Raw genomic sequence first — 23,427 nt, 5'->3', positions numbered from 1 at the left:
TTTGAAAAAAAAAAAATATATATATATATATATATAGTTGTAGTGTAATTTGATTTCATTGGATCAGATAGAGAGGGCGGGGTTAAAGGCCTGTACTGCAGCCGGACACCATTGGGGCAATAGAAATGTTTTGGTTTCACTTTTCAGGAAGTGCTGGGTACACTTGTCATGAACAGAAAGTTTGACCTTGAATTTTGACCTGTTGGTGGCACTCGCACTTTCTAACACTTTTTTTCTAATTTATTTCCTATTTATTTCTTCTTTAGCCTTATTTATCACTTTATCGAATGCAGATCGAATGTCAAAATAATAGTTTAAGGAGTGATGCTTCCGGTAGGCTATGAGTTAATGGAAAGTTTTTCATTCAAGTTCCCACTGGGAAATTCTAATGAACTTACTTCCCCTTTATTTCTTATAAGAAAATCGGGTTTACTGCTTTTACAGATTTGCCCAGCATTGGAATTAAGAAGAGTCACCAATTTTCACTCGGATAAACCTCTTGGCTAAAAATACAGTAAAACGATTTATAAAAAGGAAATGATATGTTAATAATCATCATCACTGTCAAGATGTGAATTAGGTCATTTAGAAACGGTTGGACGTCGAACGGAGTTTAATATCTATATAGATCATTTTTCACCCACCTTTTAGGCTACTCGGATCAGAAATATGAAGATGTTTTTTTTATTTTTCGTCCCGTTACTCGTGGATGATGGTGAGTAGCCTAGCCTACATTTAAGTTTTACTTTCACTTTACAAACTTAACGAAATATAAACTATAAGAAATTATGATGATAACGATGATGATTATTAATGATTTAAATTGCCGAATTAACGTTAATTTAGAGCTGTTTTTGGAGCTTAAAGTAAAAGAAAAGTGTAGTCTAGAGAAAGAAAAACGCCCAAATTAATGTGTTTGTATAGCAGGTGCTAGTACTATTACAAAATATTTGAAACCAACAAAAATGCAAAGATTATGGGAAGTCCGGATCTTTTCCGCGAACCAGTTCTTTCGGACAGGTCGTTTCAATGAACCGGTTCACCAGTTCTTTTACGTCCTCGCGTAATGACGTCAATTCTATCATCCCGGTGGATAAAAATACATTCAAATAAAGGCATTTGTAATCATAACTTCAGTTAAATAATAGTACTCATTGTCATAATCATCTTGGATAAGTTTCTTACATTTACGTTTTGCAAATGAACAGGCGATGTGCAAAGTAAACACGGATGTTTTACATATGTCTTAAAGACCTGAAGTGAATAAACTGGTCTTCATCAATTTTATTTTATTTGTTACTAAATAAACTTACATTTCGCCGAATTCAGCCCCTCATTTAAGTCCTCGGTTCACCCGTGCTCGTGTAGGCTATCAGCACCGGTATCAGACCCCGCTGGCCGAAAGAAAGTTCGGTTCAGAGACGGTGCTATCACGCATGCTCAGTGATCAACTTACTTAGAAATTAAATAAGCTGTTCCTGAAAATAATGTTTTAGTAATATAATAATACATGTTTAGTTTTACCATCCATTCATTGTGTTTCCAATCTTTAAAATACAGTAATTATGTGATAAACATGTTTCCAACATGTTTTATTTTGTTACACTTACAGTTCAACAAATTGCACGCATGCTCAGCTCATCAGCCTCTCATTATGTCAAACGTGTCCGAAAGAAACAGTTACGTTAGGCCCTACTCATAATTCACTTAACTTTTAGGCCTACCGGATATCTGCATTCAGCATTTTGTTGTTCCTGTTCTTGTAAAATATATTGCTGAATTTGAAATGTAGTTGTAGCTAATTATATTCATTCTTAAAAAGCACAACAGAGTAGCTGCAATTATTTAAAAACTGGTCAAAAGTAAATAGTTTTGACTACATTTTTGTTGTTGAGTGTTTTATTTACCTTTGAGTTAAAATCTAACAAGTACTAGTACTTTTCAAAAATGTACTAGTAGCCTACTAGTTTGATTTTAACAGAGCTCAACCATGCTAATATTGCATATACAAGGCTCACATATGGGAGCCTTTTTTGACTCATTCTTGGTGGAGTTATGGCACTACTTTGGTTCAGTTCTGGCAAAGAATACGTGGGCCATATCTGGGCCGGCAAACGCAATCTAATCTGGGCCACAGCTCAGCTGTTTATCTGGGCCAAATCTGTGCCAAAGGAAATTTGCTGACTGGGCCTGAGTGGCCTTGGACCTGTAAAGACGGGAATTAGAAGAACAGATTATTGCACTTAACGGGATAGTTTACTCAAAAAATGAAAATGTAATCATCTCTTACTCGCCCTCATGTCGCTCCAACTCAAAAAGAGGATGTTAGTGTAATGGAGTTTTCCTAAATCTGACTATCTAGCGTCTACAAATCGACACTTAATAAATAAATCTGTCGCGTCTACTGATCGACACTGAGCGTCTACAAATCGACACTTAATAACTTTTATACTCCAGCTCTTTGCGTCTTCCGTCGACAACTGGCCGAGTCTCTTCTCCTAACTTCTTTGCTGCGCAGCATAAATAACAAACGAGACAGACTTCAGTAAATGTCCCTCAGATGGTTTATTCAAACGGCCGGGAGTTCGAGCAATACTCAGAGAATCTCGGCCCAACAGAAGAACACAACAGGCTTTATAGGGTAAAGCCAGACACATCAAGATAGAATCATCATGACTAACACGTCAAGCTCTATCAATATGATTGGTTCAATTGTTTAAAGCAATGAAGAATGAATAGAATAGAATATTCAGTTTATATCTGCATTTAAGAAACTGTCTCGGTGTGTTCTTCAGGTGTGTTTGCTGATGCAGTGAAGACATTATCCGTGATGGAGGGAGATTCTGTTACTCTACAAGCTGATGTTACTGAGATACAGAAAGCTGAGCTGATACTGTGGACATTTGGACCTGAAAGAACTCGCATCGCTCAAATCAACAGACTGGTCAATAAGGTCTCATTATATGATGATGTTCTTGATGGGAGATTCAGAGACAGACTGAAGCTGGATCATCAAACTGGATCTCTGACCATCACAAACACCACAACTGAACACTCTGGACTTTATCAGCTACAGATCATTGGTGGAAAAGAGGTCCCGCCAAAGAAATTCAGTATTATTGTTTCTGGTGAGTCATTCTATAGTTGCAAAATAATTAATTTCATTGCATTGCAGTATTGAACTATTTTGTATTTGCCACATTTATATTTATGAACATATCAAACTGGTGCATTAAAAGTGTTGTTTGACACCTACATTTATTTTTTATAATATTCTCTCATGTTTTCCAGCTCGTCTGCCTGTTCCTGTCATCATCAGTAACTCTTCACACTGTTCTTCATCATCATCATCATCATCATCATATTGTTCATTGGTGTGTTCATCAGTGTTGAATGTGAGTCATGTGACTCTCTCCTGGTACAAAGGAATCAGTGTATTGTCCAGCATCAGTGCGTCTGATCTCAGCATCAGTCTCTCTCTACCTCTGGAGGTGGAATATCAGGATAAAAACACCTACAGCTGTGTGCTGAACAATCCCATCAGCAACCAGACCACACATCTGGACATCAACACACCCTGTCACACATGTGCAGGTATGGCAACGGTCCATTTACTCACAGAGATGTTCTCAGATTCTGTTACAATATTGACACTCTGTCTCTTTGTCCATTATAGCAGCAGGTTTGTCTGCAGTTCAAATGGTGCTGGTGTGTGTGTGTGTTTGTGTTCTGGTTGCGGCTGCAATTTCGGGTGTTATTTGCCGTTACCATCAACACAAGACATCTAAATCAGCAGATCTACAGGGTATGTGTTACCAACAGCTAATTTCATAAAAAAAAACATTTGAGTTTTATTAAAAGGATGAATTTACTTCTACTTTATTCTTTAAATTGAGTCATTGTTTTTATACAGGCCAAGCTAATGGAGCTGAACTTACTGCTATTCTAACTAAAGGTAAGATACAGTTTAAATAGTGATGCACCGGAATTTTGCCAGGAAAAAAAGTTTTAAATTAAACAACTAAAAACAAATTTTTGGTTTCTTCCAGAATGGTTTTAAAGGGCCGAAAAGATTAACAGAAACAGTGACATCAAATGAGCCATAACTGGCCTTTAAATTAAAAAAAAAAAAATTTATTAAAATATATTCCTTGTGGTTTTTTTTTATTATTATTTTCAACCCTCATTCTAATTCTCTGCTTGAAATGATCGGTAAGACTTTAGTTTAGGGTCCAATTCTGACTATTAACTAGTAACTTATTAGCATGCATATTACTATGTTGGCTCTATATTAGTACTTCTAAAGCACATATTAATGCCTTAATCTGCATGACCATTTATACTCAATACCTAAACTTAACAACTACCATACTAACTATTAATTAGCAGTAATTAGGAGTTTACTGAGGCAAAAGTCATAGTTCATAGTTAGTTAATAGAGAGAATTGGACCCTTAACTAAAGTGAGTCAGTTTTTAAAGCGGCTTGCCAGTAAACGGACTCAGCTTTATGATTGGCTAAAGTCATTGCATTAGAAATAGTATCATTGCCCACTCGTTGTTGCATACGAGTAATTGTTTTACAAACATTATCCATATGAAACCATAATTTACATAAGGATTATGAAATCATTTACGTGGTTTGTGATGCAGCTGCTGTCAGATCCAATACAGTCGGAGCTTCATCTTTCAACACAAACTTTTTTGTAAACTCTCCATTACACTGTGTCTTGTTTGCCAAACAAAATGCTCCGAACAAACATATAATCTTCCAACTTGATCCGGGCACCTTTAAAATAAAGTTAATAATGTTTCAGACGCTGCCCAATCAGTAATATAGTGTCGGCCCACATCTGGTACGTGCTGAATTCACAGATGTGGCCCGGATCTGGGCCGACACTATATTGCTGTCTGGGTGGGATCTTCTGAAGTCTATATAGAGACGCAAACAAGCTGTTTAAACTGGATGTGTCAAAGCGAACATTCTTTCACTCTTTCATTTGTCCGGTTGTCGACAGACTCAAGCGTGTGGAGTTTGTCAGAAACTGAACTCACATCTGTATACTGTATCAGTCTAGACACCATCAGTTGTCATAATGGGTTCTATTTGCTTTCACGATGCTCACATCTTTCACGATGCTCACATGCAGTGTAGGCAAATATCTGCTGTTAAAGGTATGGTTCACCCAAAAATTTAAATTAGCCCATGATTTACTCACCCTGAAGCCATCCTAGGTGTATATGACATTCTTCTTTCAGACGAATACAATCAGAGTTATATTAAAAAATGCCCTGGCTCTTCCAGGGTCTTCCAAGTTCATAAAAGTGCATCTATCCATAATAAAATTGCATCTATTCATAATAAAAGTGCTTCTCTCCATCATAAAAGTGCATCTGTCCATCATAAAAGTGCATCTGTCCATCATAAAAGTGCATCTGTCCATCATAAAAAAGCATCTATCCATCATAAAAGTGCATCTATCCATCATACAAGTGCATCTATCTATCTATCTATCTATCATAAAAGGGCATCTATCCATGATAAAAGTGCATCTATCCATCATAAAGTGCATCTGTCCATCATAAAAGTGCATCAATCCATCATAAAAGTGCATCTATCATCATTAAAGTGCATCTATCATCATAAAAGTGCGTCTATCCATCATAAAAGTGCATCTATCATCATAAAAGTGCATCTGTCCATCATAAAAGTGCATCTGTCCATCATAAAAGTGCATCTGCCCATCATAAAAGTGCATCTGCCCATGATAAAAGTGCATCTATCCATGATAAAAGTGCATCTATCCATCATAAAGTGCATCTGTCCATCATAAAAGTGCATCAATCCATCATAAAAGTGCATCTATCATCATTAAAGTGCATCTATCATCATAAAAGTGCGTCTATCCATCATAAAAGTGCATCTATCATCATAAAAGTGCATCTGTCCATCATAAAAGTGCATCTGTCCATCATAAAAGTGCATCTGTCCATCATAAAAGTGCATCTGCCCATCATAAAAGTGCATCTGCCCATGATAAAAGTGCATCTATCCATGATAAAAGTGCATCTATCCATCATAAAGTGCATCTGTCCATCATAAAAGTGCATCAATCCATCATAAAAGTGCATCTATCATCATTAAAGTGCATCTATCATCATAAAAGTGCGTCTATCCATCATAAAACTGCATCTATCATCATAAAAGTGCATCTGTCCATCATAAAAGTGCATCTGTCCATCATAAAAGTGCATCTGTCCATCATAAAAGTGCATCTGCCCATCATAAAAGTGCATCTATCCATGATAAAAGTGCATCTGTCCATCTGTCATCATAAAAGTGCATCTATCCATCTGTCATCATAAAAGTGCATCTGTCCATCATAAAAGTGCATCTGTCCATCTGTCATCATAAAAGTGCATCTGTCCATCTGTCATCATAAAAGTGCATCTGTCCATCATAAAAGTGCATCTATCCATGATAAAAGTGCATCTATCATCATTAAAGTGCTCCACAGGGCTCCAGGGGTTAATAAAGGCCTTCTGAAGTGAAGCCATGTGTTTGTGTAAGAAAATTATCCCTATTTAAAACTTTATCGACTAAAATAACGTACGCAAGTCGACTTACACCAAAGAACACTTGACGATGTATGACGTAGGATGTAGTAGTGGCGTAAGCTTAGACGTCTCTCGCAGTTCAAAAAACAGGGCACCACCATCAAGTTCAAGTGTTACTCTTTTGGCATAAGTCGACTTGCGTACGGCCGTTTGTAGTTATTTTAGTCAATAAAGTTTTAAATATGGATAATTTTCTTACACTAACACATGGCTTCGCTTCAGAAGGCCTTTATTAACCCCTGGAGATGCGTGGAGCACTTTAATCATGAATAGATTTTTAATCTTTAATCACGCTTTGATGGACTTCCAAAAAAATATAAGCATTGACTCCCATTATAAAGCTTGGAAGAGCCAGGACATTTTTTTAATATCTAGGATGGCTTGAGGGTGAGTAAATCATGGGGTAAACTTTTTTGGATGAACTATCCCTTTAAGAGACTGAACACCAGTGGGCGGGGCCTATGGTGTGATGATGTATAACTATTCGTTGATGTCCTGCTCTGGAGGCGGGTATATGCAAATGTATTTGCTGGTGTTACATCACGGATCCCGCAATATCAAAATGAGCTGTTTTAGGAGCTTGAGTAAATAAATGCTTTGTTTATAAAATCTATAACTTCAGCATCATTAGTATCTGTACATTAAGTTGTAATGACTGAAGTCTCAAGGTTTGCTGGACAAGATCTGTTACACACAGTCTTGCACAAGTTTGATCTCTGTCTGAGAAACTCTTTCTGTTTGTTCTCCAGGTCAGTTTGTTGAGAAAGATGAAATCATGTCATTATTAGTGACGGTAGGACAACCTGTGACGCTACACACTGATATCACTGAAATACAGGAACATCAGCGGATATGCTGGAAGTTTGCTGACTCCAAAGAATGCAGTTGCGCTAAATTTACCGTCATCGCTAAATGGGATAAAACACATGATGAGGAATACTTATATAATGAAGAAAGATTCATAGACTGTTTGAAACTGGATCACAACACCGGATCTCTCACCATCACTAACATCACACCTAATCTCGATGGACATTATAAACTCCACATCACCAGCGAGACACAGAAGATCTCAAAGACGTTCAGTGTTGTTGCTCTTGTGAGTTGGTTAAGTCTTTTAAAGTCATAATTGTTTTACTGAAGTCTGTAACTGATCAACTATTATATATGGCAAGTGAATGTGAAGAAGAAACCTATGGACCCACGTAAAGGGACACGGTGGTGGGAAAATTTGGGATGGGAGAAAGAAATATTTTTCAAATCTTCCCTCGCAAAAACTGTTGTGAGCTCAGACAGACACTTTAATATCCCGCTGGGAATGTTTCAGAGCTCCATATGTTAACAATGGAGCGTTTCGTAGTGTTTGAACTTGGACTCAAATATAAAGAAATGCAGTCAGTGCTTAACTCAAGGAGTTGTCCACCACCATGTCCCTTTTAGAGCCTCTGTAGAAACCATCTTTTTGAAATCAAGAGACACATGATGATTGATGATTAGATTAACGGGAATATCAATTCAAACACTTTCCCTGTTTTTACCTTTGATGCTTCTTTGTTTCCTAACAGGTTCCAGTAAAAAGAGAGCGCAAACCCCAGAGGAGTCTAACCTGCCCTTAACAATGCAGGAGGACCATAAACAGTGGATATCCACATTTGAATTCCAAGAAACATTTCTATTTTTACAACCGTCTAAAATCCTAAGTGACAAAATAAGTAAAGTTAAGCATGCAACAAAAGCCGACTTAAGAGTGTGTATGTTTTGTCACACTTAATGGTCAGGAGACAGTAGTACTATAACCAACAGTATTATAAACCGCTGAACTGTGTAAAAAACAGTTGGCTGTTTAGTTTTTAGTAACTTTTTTCTGATGAAATGCTCTTGATGATCATTGTTTTTCCATCAAAGAAAAAGTAAATCTGGGGGAAGAAATATATTACCAGATGTTGACAACTTGTTTCGGAAAATCAAATCAACTGCAGTTGTTTAATGTGTTCATGCTTTGTAGCATGTATAATTGTAAAACAATATTTGTAATATATATACATTTTAAACTTTAAACTTTTTTCTTTCTTTAAATTTTGTATTCAGAATATTTTCTAAAGAAAAATGTGATGGTTGTTTGTATGATAAGAGCCCCTAAAGGGAAATGGTGATGGAAAAAATATTAGATGGAAGGAAAAATTTGACCATTGCGTTTTCTCGCAAATGTTTTGTGTTCTCCCGGAAAACATTGTGCTCCCTCGCAAAAACACACACACAGAAGTTCGATAATGCGTTGAAATGCAAATCAAATTGAATTGTCCTTTGAAAATGACATTTCACATATTGAAATAAAAAAAAGATTGTAATAAGAAAGAAAAAAACATTAATGTCAAGAAATAAGTACAATTAATTTATTCATTTTTCAATAAAAAAAAAACAATAATACAAAAAATTTATATTGAACAAACATTAAACAAATGAACGAATGTTACATGGATTTACACAAATTTTTTACCCGAAATAGGGTGTTGTGGAAATTGAGTACATAGCCTATGTGATGTAAATAATGAAAGATAAAAAATTAGATGGGAGGAAAAATTATTTGGTAAAATGCTGTCTTTAATCACAAATGTTTTGCATTTGTGCAAGTGTTTTGCATTTTTTCAAGTGCTCAACCAAAACGGGTGGATTTTGTTTGTATTGTGATTAGTGATATTGAACTAAACATAACTGACTTAATGTTAAGCAAGAGGTGTTATGGTCCTGCAGTCTGCCTTTTTAAAAAAACAATTTATGGTGTGCATAAAGGAACATAATGCATTGTGTTTATTAGTTTGGATGTTTTACTCGGTCACGTGAAAAAGTTTCGATGAAACAGGTAATTCAAGTTTACGTGGTTACTCAAAATCCTACCTCAGAAATTTCCTGATATTCAACTTACCAACTTTTCCTCGAGACGCAGGTTTACTGGTTTACCAGCAACCATTAGGCTATCATTCAAAATATAGTCTCTATTGTTGTTAAGTCGGTTAGACATAATAATATTAGTTCCGTTGTTAATTAGGTAAAATTAGCCTGTTAATCGTCGCTGTCAGCGCGTTTAAGAAACGCAGCGCTACCTGAAAGATGAACTAGAACGCACCTCTGATGACCAAATACACTACAACTTTAGGCTATTATAAATCAGATTTCATTTTAATCTACATCAGCGAAATGATCTGGCTTTTATTGATCTACTTTTTACTCTTGAAAGGTAAGTACAGATTTAAAAAATCTCAGACACTTTCGCTTTCATTCTCTAAGCCTATCGTTGTTTTGCTTGGGTTCAAGGCATGCGTATTTGCTATTAAACGAAATAATTTTAAATGCTTTGATTATACATATATAACAAAATATTACTACAGTATTTAATATAAAACATGTCTAAGTGGTTTACCAAATGCAACGTCTCATTAAAATGCTGATGTTGGCATCCATTTGCCTAGCCTATTGTTTGGCAACACTCTTTAATTAGTGGTGCGGCTATAAGCAAAGCATTGTTCTCTGGCATGCTTCTTCTTCTTCTACTACTTCTGGACAAGAAGAAGAATCCACATGAATGAGGAGATGTCAAATCGTGCGGCTTATTGAGGATAGATGTGCTATGACTTTTTTTAATCTATCGGGCGTACGATGTTTATCGCTTATAAAAAAGTCACCATAGACTTAACATTGGCACGCATTTTGACAGCTCCGAGCGCGAATTTTGTAGAAACATTTGGGTTACCACATTTAAAGAGGCCGACAAGCTGTAAAAACATAACTTCCCCTGGGGTGCAAGAGCTGCCTAGAATTGCCCCATACTACGGTGAAGGGACTTCCGATGAAACAGGTGCGCGCACGTGTTTTTCTACTATTGTAACTTGCATACATTCATTTTTTTTATCGCACAAACTTTAAGGCTTACTAGATCACAATGTCATACAGCCATAGAGACATGAGGGTGGGCTTATTTTACTCAGGCAACCAAACAGTCTATCTGGATGACAGTGAAGCTATCAAGCCACGCCCTAGCAACCATTTAGAGCACCCTAGCAACAAGCTCCATAGATTTCCATTCAAAGAGATAAAAAGGGATACAGAATTGTCTAAAGCTGTGTTCACACTGTCAGTCCAAATCCGATTTGTATCCGTGTGTGTATCCGTCTGGAATCTGATCTAAAATGAATGACTGTTCACAATTGTGTATCGCAACTGTTCAGATTCTATTTGTGTTTCCATGCTGCTCTTTTGTTTTACGGAATATCTGTATTGGTTTCTATGGAAATGACGTTGAGTTGGTAGGAATACGCCAAAAACAATAACAACAACCACAACATTGATGGGGGTTTGCAAAACAGATGTTCTTATTTACAACATGACAGTGTGTAGCTGCCGCACTGAACTACTGCGTCTTCAAAATTAGTGACAGAAATGTAGAAGGCTGTTCCTCCCGAACTTTGTTAATAAAACATAATTAGTCATTTTCTGCACATCGGGCACTTTACAACAACACAGCTTTCCTAATACAGCGCACTTGTCCGGGGCAAGTGGATTTTTTAAAGGGGCAAGTGAAAACATTTTAACAACAGATCAACGTTGTTTCATTGCCGTGTTTCATTCTGTCAGTTTTCTGCCTGGGTCGCACAGAAATCGAAACAAATGACAGCAGCACAAACAAACTCAGTTAACATAATACGGTAAAAATTCTAAATGTGTAGTTTTTATGTTTATAACATGACACTACCAAGAGTGAATACCATCACGATTAAAAATGTGTCACTGATTTTATAAAACAAAGTAGTTAATGTTAATTTCACACATTTTAGACACAATATTGACTGTTTTGCTCTATATTAGAAGCAAAAATAGTTCCAAACAAAGATCACAGCATTTTGAACTAATCGGTTAAGTCAAAGATTCAATGATCATTCATAAAACAATTGCCCAATTCAGAGGCTGCATCCTTCGAAGGGCACATTCGAAGGCTGATTGCGTCACAGCAGCACAATGAAGGCTGTCCCAATTAAATTAATCTCAGCTTTTTGCCTAAAACAAAAGCTACGACTGCTGCATTGATTCTTAAAAATATACTAGTCTGCACTACAATGTAAATGCATTGGCTCCACATTTTTCAGTGCGTCAAGCAGCTTTGTCACGCAGATTTTTAAAGTTGGCTAGCTAATAGTAGCTATATAAAACAGGCGGTGTGCCAAATAAGAAGACTAATGGGTTATGTGGGAGCAGATGTTTACATTAATATTTTTGAAATAAACACCTAGGCTATAATAGTGTATTTCTCTGGCATGAGTAGTTATAGCAATAACCTATGTCTACACAAAAGAGAGTCCTGCCTAGGTTCTGCCCCGGTACAGTTTGGGTCAAGCCATTGGTTTGTCTGGTTGTTTGAGGAGAAAGAGTTTAAATGGTGTTGCAATAAACTCGTTTAGAATCGGTACAACTGTAGTAGCGGATTACTATTATTCTGTTGAGTTGCGCGAAACTGGTGAACAACTGATGACGACACAGTTTTATGGTTGGTTGACCAATCAGTGGAAAGGGGCGTGTCATTCCTGCCCATGTAGAGATCGAGTATTTAAGCTGTTTATCCAGGTTTTTTTTTTTTGTGTGTATCCATTTGGTGAATTAGAACAAAGTGTGATGAAACCGAAAATAAAAATATGCAAAAAAAAACCCACATGTGATTCGTTTTTTATGTTCATGAGGATGTATATTTTTTAGTAGTGTGGGATACAGTTGGACTCACTCGGAGAGACTTCATGTACCGTCCGACTAGACAGAACATCAGTGTTGCTACTATCTACCAGCCCTTTCAATTTGATTAAGTTTCATGAAGTTGTTTAGACAGAAATGATCTCGATTTGAGAAACTGTTTGTTTGTTCCTCAGGTGTGTTTGGTGCTGAAGACGCAGTGAAGTCAGTGTCAGTGATGGAGGGAGATTCTCTCACTCTGAACACTAATACTGAAATACAGAAAGCTGATCTGATACTGTGGACGTTTGGACCTGACAGCACTCGTATAGCTCAAATCAACAAAATGATCAATATGGTCTCATTATACAGTAATGCTCTTGATGGGAGATTCAGAGACAGACTGCATCTGGATGATCAGACTGGAGATCTTACAATCAGAAACATCAAAACTGAACATGCTGGACTTTATGAGCTACGGATCGTTGGCGGAAATGTGGCCACAGCCAAAAAATTCAGTATAATTGTTTCTGGTGAGTAGTTAAAATATATGCATTCGGTTTGATTTCATTGCTTTGCAGTCAGCAGCAAAACTGATTAATATTACAGTTTCTTTTATAGTTGGGTAATTGAGATGATGACATTGTTACATTCTGCTCATTCAATAGGAGAAGTGACATTAAGTTAAATCTAACTTTATACAGTATATAATATAATAAATATAACTTTAGTTCCAAAATTAAACGTCGCATAATTAAGGTGCAATAAGATTTATTATTGGTATAACAAATTAAAGTTTAAAAGTTTTTAACAGGCCACACGCGTCGGTTGTCGGGGTCCAAGCACAAATGGCTTGTGTAGACGATACAGTTATTCAATGGCCTTGTCTCTTTTCAAATATGAGTCTTTGAGAGTCTCAGTATGGAAGTATTATTCTATATATACTATATTACAAATGAGAATATTGTCTCTTCATTTTAATTGGACAGCAAGTCATGTTTAGCAACTTGACAGTATGAATATGATATGTAAAAATAAAAGTAATTTGGAGATTGCAGATTTCTTTGCAGACTGATTAGACTTTAATTAAATGAATCATTAAACTGTATTGAAACTATAATGCATTTTTATGCATAGTCAGTCTTTTGAGCCATTTTACACAGATTTTGTGTGATATATAGGGATGATATTTAAAAAAAACTCTGCATGTTTACTCAAAATGTCCTGTTATGAATTTGACTATGTGCATCAAGATTCATTAAGTTTGGACATTGCGTTCAGCAGAAATAGATCTATTTGTGTAAATGAGCATCACCAGACCCATAATGAACTTATATCATGGCATTTGTATCTTTTATCTTTGGCAAATCAAAATTATTTTGATAAGTATTTGTTCCCTGACTCTCTTTCTAACTAAAACTATGGAAGCCCATTTCTGCAACATAAGAAAAAAAATAATGCTTTGATAAATCATAATTATGGCATTAACAAAAGTAATAATTAACTAAATGTATTAAACTTCAAAAGGTAGGAATCAGGTTAGGAATCAATTTAGCAAACACAATTATTGTAATTTTTTGTTGGACAATATCCTTGGCTTCATTGTTTCACTGTGATATGTAACATTAACTATTTACAACTCAACTACATTATTCTTCTCATTGAATATCTTTTGTCTCACTCAGAAATAAGCCACATGACGGAAGTAAAATGTGTTTGCTTGTTGACTTTAAAAAGTTTGTTATTAAAATGGACCAATCAAGAGCCAATAATATAAAATTTCACATTGACACTTACCCAGATGTTCCTCTTTTGCAGTAGAAAGTGCACTTTTATAGATTGCATGTTAAACTTCTTCAAACTACTTCATCAAGGTGGCTCTATTTAGATAAATATTTATATAAAGATTGTAATTGATTATTCTCTGTTTATTCTTTCATGTTTTCCAGCTCGTCTGCCTGTTCCTGTCATCAGCAGAGACTGTTCATCATCATCATCATCATCATCATGTTCATTGGTGTGTTCAGTGTTGAATGTGAGTCATGTGACTCTCTCCTGGTACGCAGGAATCAGTGTATTGTCCAGCATCAGTGCGTCTGATCTCAGCATCAGTCTCTCTCTACCTCTGGAGGTGGAATATCAGGATAAAAACACCTACAGCTGTGTGCTGAACAATCCCATCAGCAACCAGACCACACATCTGGACATCAACACACTCTGTCACACATGTGCAGGTACGGCAGCACTGATTTGTTCTGCTCAACACTATTGATACTGTAAAGCCCACCCATTAGCCCAACGAAGGAATCCAACGATGTGGGTGAAGGTATAATGCGTGTATGTCTTTTCAGCGCTCCAGTGAAGTTCACTTAATTTATTGGAATTTAGTTAAAATTTTACTCAAGCTCTACGCTTAATCTGACTCCAATTTCAAATGATAATCAAATTTAGATTGTGTTTCAGACAATAATCATAAATATTGATTATGATTTAATTTAGATTTTTGATTACTCTGGGTATCCCATATTTTAAATTATTCATTTATTAAGAACCTGGTTTCGCTTTGAGACGTCACATCGCGAATGTCTGCTCACGAACACAATCTAGCCAGTTCTGAAATAATCAGAGGATACAGTGCGAACTATTTTACCCTAAGTGGCCGTTCTCTGCTGACTCATAACAAAAGGTGTCATTGTTTTAAAGGAGAACTCCGGTCAATTTTAACATTGAGCTCATTTTTTTGTACATTTGGAGTGCTGTCAATACAGAGAACAACGACAAAAATCTGTGTTGCCTACACCGTGTTATCCTCTTTTTAAAATATGCACCCTGTTGACTTCAATGGGGCAAGTTTTAAACCTGCTTTTAGCCTCTTAACATCCTTGATGTGTCATTACAAGTGCACAGGTCATGTGAGTGATTCATTCTGAGTGAACACGGTGAATCTGACTGCAGTAGATGTGAAAGATATCAATAAAAGTTATGTTAATTCAGCCAGCGCACATACCTGTATTTACATCCTGTTTTCGGTCGAAGTCCACAGTAGTCGATTGTCGAGTTCACGCGCATAGGTTTAGTTACCTATGATCACGCGCGTGAACTCGACAATCGACTACTTTGGACTTCGACCGAAAACAGGATGTAAATACAGGTATGTGCGCTGGCAGTGATAGTCAGAAATCGGAAGGTCTCCCTAATGATGTGCCCCATGCTCCATTCATTAGTGCCTTCGGTTTGATCTATCCTGGACAGAGATTTGAGGAAACAACAGACTACATTTTTTTTGAAAAAATGATTTCAGAATAATGCAGAATAAATCAAATATAACATTTTATTTGTCAGGTAAAATTGTATCATGCCAATTACACAAGTAAATTATTAAAAGCCAATTCAGAAATAATAAATGCATGATGACATCAATTACTCAAAGATGACTCTAAGAGTAAGAAATGCATTCCTGACAGAGACACACAGTGGTGTGTGAGTGTAAGACTTGAGAAAACACTGAAACAGCACTGTATGGGGGTTTTCCTGGTTACAGGTTCCCAAAGTCTGCTCTGCCACTTCCCCTTAAATACCCAGACCAGAACAAAAAGGTTGTACCAATATTTTTTAGAGATTTTTTGGTTCAATTCATGTACCCCAGGGGGTAACACCTGGCTTTGAGGAGAATTATCAGATAGCTTGAAGAGATATCACCCAAAGAGGAGAACAGGATTCTCCTAAGTTCTCAATCTTTCTCATAATACCAATGACTGCAATGAAATTAAGACCATTTTACCAATCGCACTGATACACTTAAAATGATACCAAACATGAAAAGGAAAAACAATAGATTCACAAGATACATCATATGTGATATAGACATTCTCAGTGAACTTTTAGTGACTTGAATCAGGGGGAAGGGGAAGGGAGGAGGGAGAGGTGGGATGCAGAGATAAGGAGGGAGATAAGTTTGGGCAGGACAATGTCCTGTGCTCTTTCTTTGAGATCTTCTGTCCAGGGTGCGTTTTATTGCTTTATTGCAGGATGAGTTTTATATCAGCTTTTGTCTTAGCAGGAAAAACAGTTCTTACCTCTCAACTTTATTTCCAGTTCTCAAGTGTCCCATAATTACAATGTCAACATTTTTGTAATCTCACAAGTTTTGCGTGTTAACTCTCTCTAATGCATTATATTACAGTGGACGGGTCGACAGAAGGAGGTTTATCGTCCAGTCATATAGTGCTGATCTGTGTTTTATTTGGAGTAATTGTTGTGGCTGCTGTTGGAATATTCATCATCCTCAGGAAATATAGAAATACAGATCACATGGGTAAGTTTGATCTAGAGTGTTAAAAAATAGAAAATATTAGCTTTATATACATGTATACACATTACTCAGTTCAGTGTCTTGCCCACGAGTTTGGCATGATTAAGCAAAAGGTAAAAAATATGTTTGTTTATATATATATATATATATATATATATATAAAAACATTTTGACTTACATTTAGTTTAATCAGGCCAAACTCGTGCACGGGCAAGACACTGAACTGAGTAATGGTAAGATACTGTTATTGAGTCTATTCTGTTATTAAACACCACTACAATGTTTAATCTCTACCTCCATTCCCGTTTGTTCAGCAGATGAGGACGTTGCTGAGAAAGTTGAACTGAAGACCGTGTTAGTGACGGTGGGAGAGTCCATCACTCTAAACACTGGCCTCACTGAAATACAGAGCTGTGATGTGTTACAGTGGAGGTTTGGAGAATTAGGCACAGATCTCACCAGTCCTTTTGAAATCATTGCCAGACTGGATGAACTGAACAATAGCGGTTGTCGCGATCATGATGACCGAGTTCACCTGGATCGCAAAACTGGATATCTCACAATCAATGACATCAGACCTACAGATTTGGGCATTTATAAACTAAATATTACCAGGAATGGGAGAAGTATGATCTCCAAGACATTTCTTGTCCACGGTGAGTAGCTCAAACCTGTCAGTGTAATAGTTTTTAAAGTCCCTATGAAATCAAAATGGAAGTTTTTTTGGCTTTCAGTATGAATATGTTAGCCTTACTGTTATCTATAAGCTAGTGTGCTCCAAAAACAATGACACAATTCACATTTAGATTATATAAGCATTTAAAACTAAGTCTGCCAATATGGATCTCTGATTTTGATCATCACTCTGCACTTCATCTTCTCATCAGATTTTCCATCCAATTAAATGATCTCTAGAATCTGAAGCTCCGCCCCCTACATTATAAATAGATGCTGAAATCAGTCACTTGTTAAAACAGTTACTATTTTCTACATGCATGGTGAATGGCACATAGGGCACTATATAGGGGATAGGCAACGATTCAGACAGTGTAATATGCTTTCCATTGGGGCAAAGGAAGTCTGGTTTCACATTAGTGTCACGCGAACCGCCACAGCTCCAGTCCAGAGACACGACAACACATAGCAGATCATATGATTGAGTTGACACAGACCACAAAAAAAAATTGGACCCATTTGAATTCTGCACAGAATTCTGTATTTTAAAACAAAATGGAGGAGAAACACTTAGACTCTGCATTAGAAACAGCACTGATGAATAGAAGAGATAACACCAAATAAACACCAACATAAATTACAGACTTTTCAATCTACACATCCTCAGCATGATTATGATCACTGTTTTGCTTTAACAAGAGTTTCATTTTAAATCTAAAAGGGGAATCTATTAGACTGTCATAAGCTGTCAAATGCGGCTTTACCAAGCTCAACAGCTCTGACTGACTCGTGATATAAACGACACGCTATTGGCTATTTAAAAAAGGGGAGGAGCTGTTCGATATGTCCCGCCCCGTCTTCCTGTTTCAGTGGGAATTACGTCAACACAATGAATAATGCGTGTTTCAAGGCACTTCAGTGGGAATTAAAGTGCATATAGGCACTATGTGAATCAGTTTCAAAAAGTAATACATTTTTACTGGATTTATTGGCTAAATTTGGCATACAGCTCCCATATTGCTTTAAAAATATTATTTAACAATCTAGTGCTGGAGACGACAATGCAATGTTTTTTTTTATTTTTCATTAATCCTTTCAATATCTAATGGCAGAATCAATTGCCAAATATTAGCTAAACATTTAAAAGCACCTGATGTAAATGATTGTTATTTGTTCTAATCTCTTTTTGTTTTGTATTTCTCCCGTCTTGTATATTTTAGGGTATATATTTGGGTAACGGTCACATCCACACTAGATGGAGATGAAACCAACACTTTAATTTCACTGACCTTTTCTATCCTATCTTACAGATTCCTTAGAAAGAGAAGATGTGCCAGAGACAAACTCACTGTTGAAGGATGGACTGATCTCTGAAAGCTCTTGTCTATAGCGACATTATCCCTGAATGCTGTGGCAAATGTGTTTGAAATGATCTGCAAGCCTGTGAAAAGTATAATGACAAAGGGCTTCTTTAAACTTCAAACTAACATTTCTTGTGTGTGGTTATTTTAAAGTTGATGGAACATGTTCCCATTAACCGTGATCTTGTCTGTTATGCAGATATTAATACCATGTATGTTTCATGTCTGTTACATTATAAAGTGTGAGTTTCGCTGTTTTGATCAGTGTTAATATCAACTGAACAAAACAGGTGTTTGAGCATTTTCTGTCCTCTAGTGGACAATCAGTATGTTACAGTTATATAATGTGAATGAGAAACTGTAGTTTTGGTCTGAAACTAAGCCTCATTTAAAACAAAACATGTTTTATTTAAAAAAAATATTTGTAACCTATAACTTTTTAATATTAATAAAAAACGTGTCTTAAGTAATGATGTGTCAACTGTCTAATTAATTGTCTTGGTAACAACATATTTTCATACTCATAATTTGCAGCATAATTACTCATGATATAAATGTTACAATGATATAAATGTTACAATTAACATTTTTTAGGATTTTACTGTAACCCATTGAATTGTTTTCCATAAAAATTGTTAGCTTGCATTTTTAAAGTGTTGAAGACATTAGTTTGAATTTGGACTTTGATTTATTGGTGGAGATTACATTTTCTAACACACCCATTCACAGCGTCAAATGTCAAAATGTTTGATAGTTGGTGTCGTGATCTACTTCCGGTGTGGGGAATCAAATCTGATCCATTTAAATCACAATGAATGATGAACTTGCTTCCTCATTACGCAACGCTGATTTATTGTTTTCCCAGCAGTGAAATAATCAAAAACAGTCACAAATGATTTTTTCATTAGTGTAAACTCGTATAAATCTATCGATCTGAAGTCGGTTAAATATAATAAATTTCCTTAGTAAAGTAGAATGACGTTAATCGTCGCTGTCAGCTCGTTTAAAAATGGCTCAATGACATCGAACAATCTAACACTCAATGGAAAACTTTCATAACTACAATGGACTTTGTTTACTCATTTTTTACTCACACGTACAGTGACACAGGCCACTACTGGCACATGCCAATGAAGACCGGATGTGCCAATATGCATAGTGACATGTGCCATTGGCTTCTGTGCGTCAGATGCCATGTCACTTAATGTTAATACTGCTTCCATAGACAGTATAAGAAATGGACACAGCGACCCCATTGGATTCAACAGAGAAAAGTGAAGTCAATTAGAAGCACTTACTTCCTGATGGCTGAGCGTACTGCGCAGACTCAAACTGAGCTTGACGACGTAGATGTGACGTGAGCAACCCGTCTGTCTTCTAGTAGCTGTGCCAAGAGAAATCTGAATCATTCCCTTCCGAAACTTGCAGAGACGGAGAGTGTGAGTAGGAGCTGTCCATGAGGAGCAACTTTTGCTAAGTATTCTGATTAATTATTTTGTCATTTTGTCTCCACGTCCCCCCGATTGCGCGCGAGCTTCTCCTCCTGTCCATACGGTAATCTCTCTACTGTGCGACAGAGAGTCGCGTGGTTATGACACAATCGTTAGCCTACTTTTACAAAAACTGCTTCTACGGGGCCATAACGTAAGATAGAAGGTAATGGAGCCTTTTATACATTGTCGTGTTTCTTTAGAAATAAATAATGGACAAATGGAGTCTTTAAACGCCTCAGATGTGAAGTTATTCGCTGTCAAAGTGACGCCAAAATGAATGAGAGTCAATGGGATGCTAACTGCAGGTGATGGTCTGCTAATCAATGGTGGCACCCGGGGAAGCTTCAAATTTTTTCGAAACATTGGCCCCCTGCTATCCACTGGCACATGCCAATGAAGACCGGATGTGCCAATATGTATAGTGACATGTGCCATTGGCTTCTGTGCGTCAGATGCCATGTCACTTAATGTTAATACTGCTACTGGGGTTTCCGCAACTTTCATTTTTATTATAGATACTTTGCGCCAGATTCCCAGGGTGTGACGATTTTATTCTCTCAAAAACATGGGATAGACACAGTACTTTTTTGCGCACGTTTTATATAATATTTGTTTTATATTGCTTTTTGTTTAATCACATTGTTCTCATTATAGACTCTTGTTTATGGTTAATATAGCCTATTTATTTAAGTTGTATGTAGATCTTTAGGAACAGGAGCATGAAGCATTGCACTAAGATGATCCTCATCAGGGTAAATACCCTGTGCAGATACAGTATGACCAAGGAAGCGCAAACTGCTTTTATTTAAGTGACATTTTGAATCATTCAACTGTAAGCCTGCATCGTGTATGCGCTGAAGAACCACTTTGAGCATGTGGTCGTGGTCACTTTTGTGTGTCCCCAGACAGTGACATCATTCAGATAATTGGCTACGTTTGGCAATCCTAGTTGCTAGCATTTTCTGAAACGCAGATGGAGCTGAAGCAAGGCCATAAGGTACTCGACAGAATCTGAATAGTCCTTCATGGGTGATGAATGCAGTCAGATCACGACTTTCTTCATGTAACAAAAGCTGGAAATAAGCATTCTCTAAATCAATTGTAGAGAAGACAGTTGCTCCACGCAGAATAGACATCATCTCATCAATATGGGGCAAAGGATAACTGTCCGCAACAACAGCTTTATTTGGTTCTCCCAGGTCTACACACATGCGAATACCACCGGTCTTCTTCTGAACAACTACAATTGGAGAAATCCATGGTGATGCATCCACTTGTTCAATAACACCCAAGTCAAGAAGGCGTTGAAGTTCATCACTGACAGCATTTCGAACAGATAATGGCAACCGTCTGAGTTTCTGACGTACAGGTTTCACCACTGGAGAAGTCTTTACCTTATGCACAAAGCCTTTTGCACATCCTAGCTTAGTAACAGGCACAGAAGCAGAAAGTCGCATTACAGGGGCTGAAGATTGAGCCGGTCCTGGAAGTATGGAAGAACCTTCAAACTTGAGATGCAATCCATTAATTAGATCTATTCCAAGAAGAGCAGTGCCACATTCAACTATAAAGACTGGCGTATTGCAGTTCATATTATCTCTGGTAACAGTAACAGGTAGACAACCAAGCACTGGTATTGGATCTTGTGAATACGTCACCAATTTAACAGAAGGAGGCAGCAAAGAGTCGTGTTTAAAGTGTTTTTCATACACAGATTTTGGCAGAAAGGAAACGGAAGATCCAGAATCCACAATCAACTCCACAGGTACAGAGGCTGATGCAGTCATGATAGTAGTAGTACACTTTATCTTATTCGATACTGAATCCTGCATGTAAAGAATCTGAAGCTCAGGCAGTTCAATCTCATGTACAGAACGTGTTTGCTGTGAACGACACTGAAAAGTGTCCCAACTTTTGACAATTATTGCACTTTACAGAAACTGCAGGACATCTGGAATCATTTGCAAGATGTTTTGTAGATCCACAGCGATAACATGCACCAGCCAAGGAAGTAGCAAAAGACTTTGAAGGCACAGACAGAGGTTTCAAAGGTGATTGTCTTTTGTAACGATCAACAGCAGGCACACTTGTTGCTTGTATTGCTTGCACAGGTCCTGAAGTCTGATTTGAAAAATGTTCTTTGTCACTCCTTGTGTCCTTGCCCCCATTAGATACATCTCTCCCTAAACCTTCTTCTATTGGTGGAACATCTCAAAAAACATGTTTCTCTGCCAGCGCATCCCAGCACCTGCATTTACAGACTTTTGGGTACTTTTCCATTTGTGAGTATTTTCTGCTGGGCATTACAGCATTCAGACTTTTACATGAGGGAAATTCTTCAACAGTGGTTGTCAATGTTACTCCACTGCAGTGTACAATAGTCATTACATGTCTCACTGCTTTCCATACCTAGTTCCCTCTGTGTAATTGTTTGTATTATTTAATGGACCTTAAGTCAAAGCTGAGCATGATGATGCATCACTAGTTTTCATGAATAGTGCACTGCACTGCACACAGCTGGGCAAAATAGTGGCGTTTTATTGTATTGCATACATCTTAAACCCAGGCAATGCATAGGCCTAAATATGCTTATGTACTCTAACTGTTCAGTACTTGAGAGCCTTGGCGAGTTTACGAAACGTAGGCTGGTCAGATTTGTACTCCCAAGTTCACATGTTCGTCACAAAATTCCCCCAAACAGCTAAGACTAATCTAAACAGGCTATGAAATTGTGAACTTGGAATATAAATCTGAAGACACGCACATATAGCGCTTTTCTTAGTAGGGCAGCGCGGGGCACAATGTAACACACTTGTTTTAAATACTTCAACAAATGCTAGCATGATGAAACTTGGTGTATTGACTAGTTGCCATATCAACACTATAGAGAAAAATTGCGCCAATATATATATATATATATATATATTTTTTTTTTTTTTGGAAGATATCCATAGACATTTATTAAACCATAGCAAAAGTAAATTTCTTAGTTAAGTTAAATTTTCATCTCTATTTTTTGTGTTTATTTAAAATTAGACAAATCTGATATTATTTTAATCTCCAATATGTTATTTAACAGTTGAGATAGTTCTTTAATGCTTCGCTAACTAGCAGAAGACACTCGCCGGGTTTAAACCCCAGTTGTGCAGGCGGGGCATGTTGTCACACTGCGTTACAATGTGCCCCTATTAGAAATATGCTATTATATTCTATACTTTTATTAATTTTATTGAGAAAACGTGAGAAAAAGGTGAATAA

At 36.9% G+C, this 23,427-nt stretch overlaps 2 protein-coding genes across 2 annotated transcripts; both read left to right on the top strand.

The window, feature by feature from the left end:
• The first annotated feature begins 192 nt into the window (after positions 1–192).
• LOC311295025 (uncharacterized protein) lies at positions 193–8,644 on the top strand. The gene is made up of 7 exons (XM_084416200.1): positions 193–715; positions 2,796–3,128; positions 3,292–3,594; positions 3,677–3,805; positions 3,914–3,955; positions 7,366–7,715; positions 8,182–8,644. Exons 1-7 carry the CDS (start codon positions 670–672, stop codon positions 8,230–8,232), a joined length of 1,254 nt encoding a protein of 417 aa, XP_084272326.1. The 5' UTR covers positions 193–669; the 3' UTR covers positions 8,233–8,644.
• Positions 8,645–12,683: 4,039 nt separating this feature from the next.
• LOC311294827 (uncharacterized protein) lies at positions 12,684–17,815 on the top strand (the record flags this gene model as incomplete). Its single annotated transcript, XM_084415861.1, has 4 exons — positions 12,684–12,861; positions 14,278–14,562; positions 16,512–16,643; positions 16,958–17,815. 4 exons carry the CDS (start codon positions 12,684–12,686, stop codon positions 17,302–17,304), a joined length of 942 nt encoding a protein of 313 aa, XP_084271987.1. The 3' UTR covers positions 17,305–17,815.
• Positions 17,816–23,427: the final 5,612 nt, after the last annotated feature.

The sequence above is a fragment of the Rutilus rutilus genome (assembly GCF_951802725.1).
Source record: "Rutilus rutilus genome assembly, chromosome: 8".
Lineage (NCBI taxonomy): Eukaryota > Metazoa > Chordata > Actinopteri > Cypriniformes > Leuciscidae > Rutilus > Rutilus rutilus.
Note: the sequence above shows the minus strand (reverse complement) of the source record. Positions and strands in the feature narration are given on the sequence as shown.

Bases quoted from the DNA above. Each gene is read 5' to 3' on its own strand.
- LOC311295025 (XM_084416200.1), top strand. From the start codon at position 670: ATGAAGATGTTTTTTTTATTTTTCGTCCCGTTACTCGTGGATGATG. The intron at 3,806-3,913 runs GTATGTGTTACC...GTTTTTATACAG, and splicing joins TAAATCAGCAGATCTACAGG to GCCAAGCTAATGGAGCTGAA. The intron at 7,716-8,181 runs GTGAGTTGGTTA...GTTTCCTAACAG, and splicing joins CGTTCAGTGTTGTTGCTCTT to GTTCCAGTAAAAAGAGAGCG.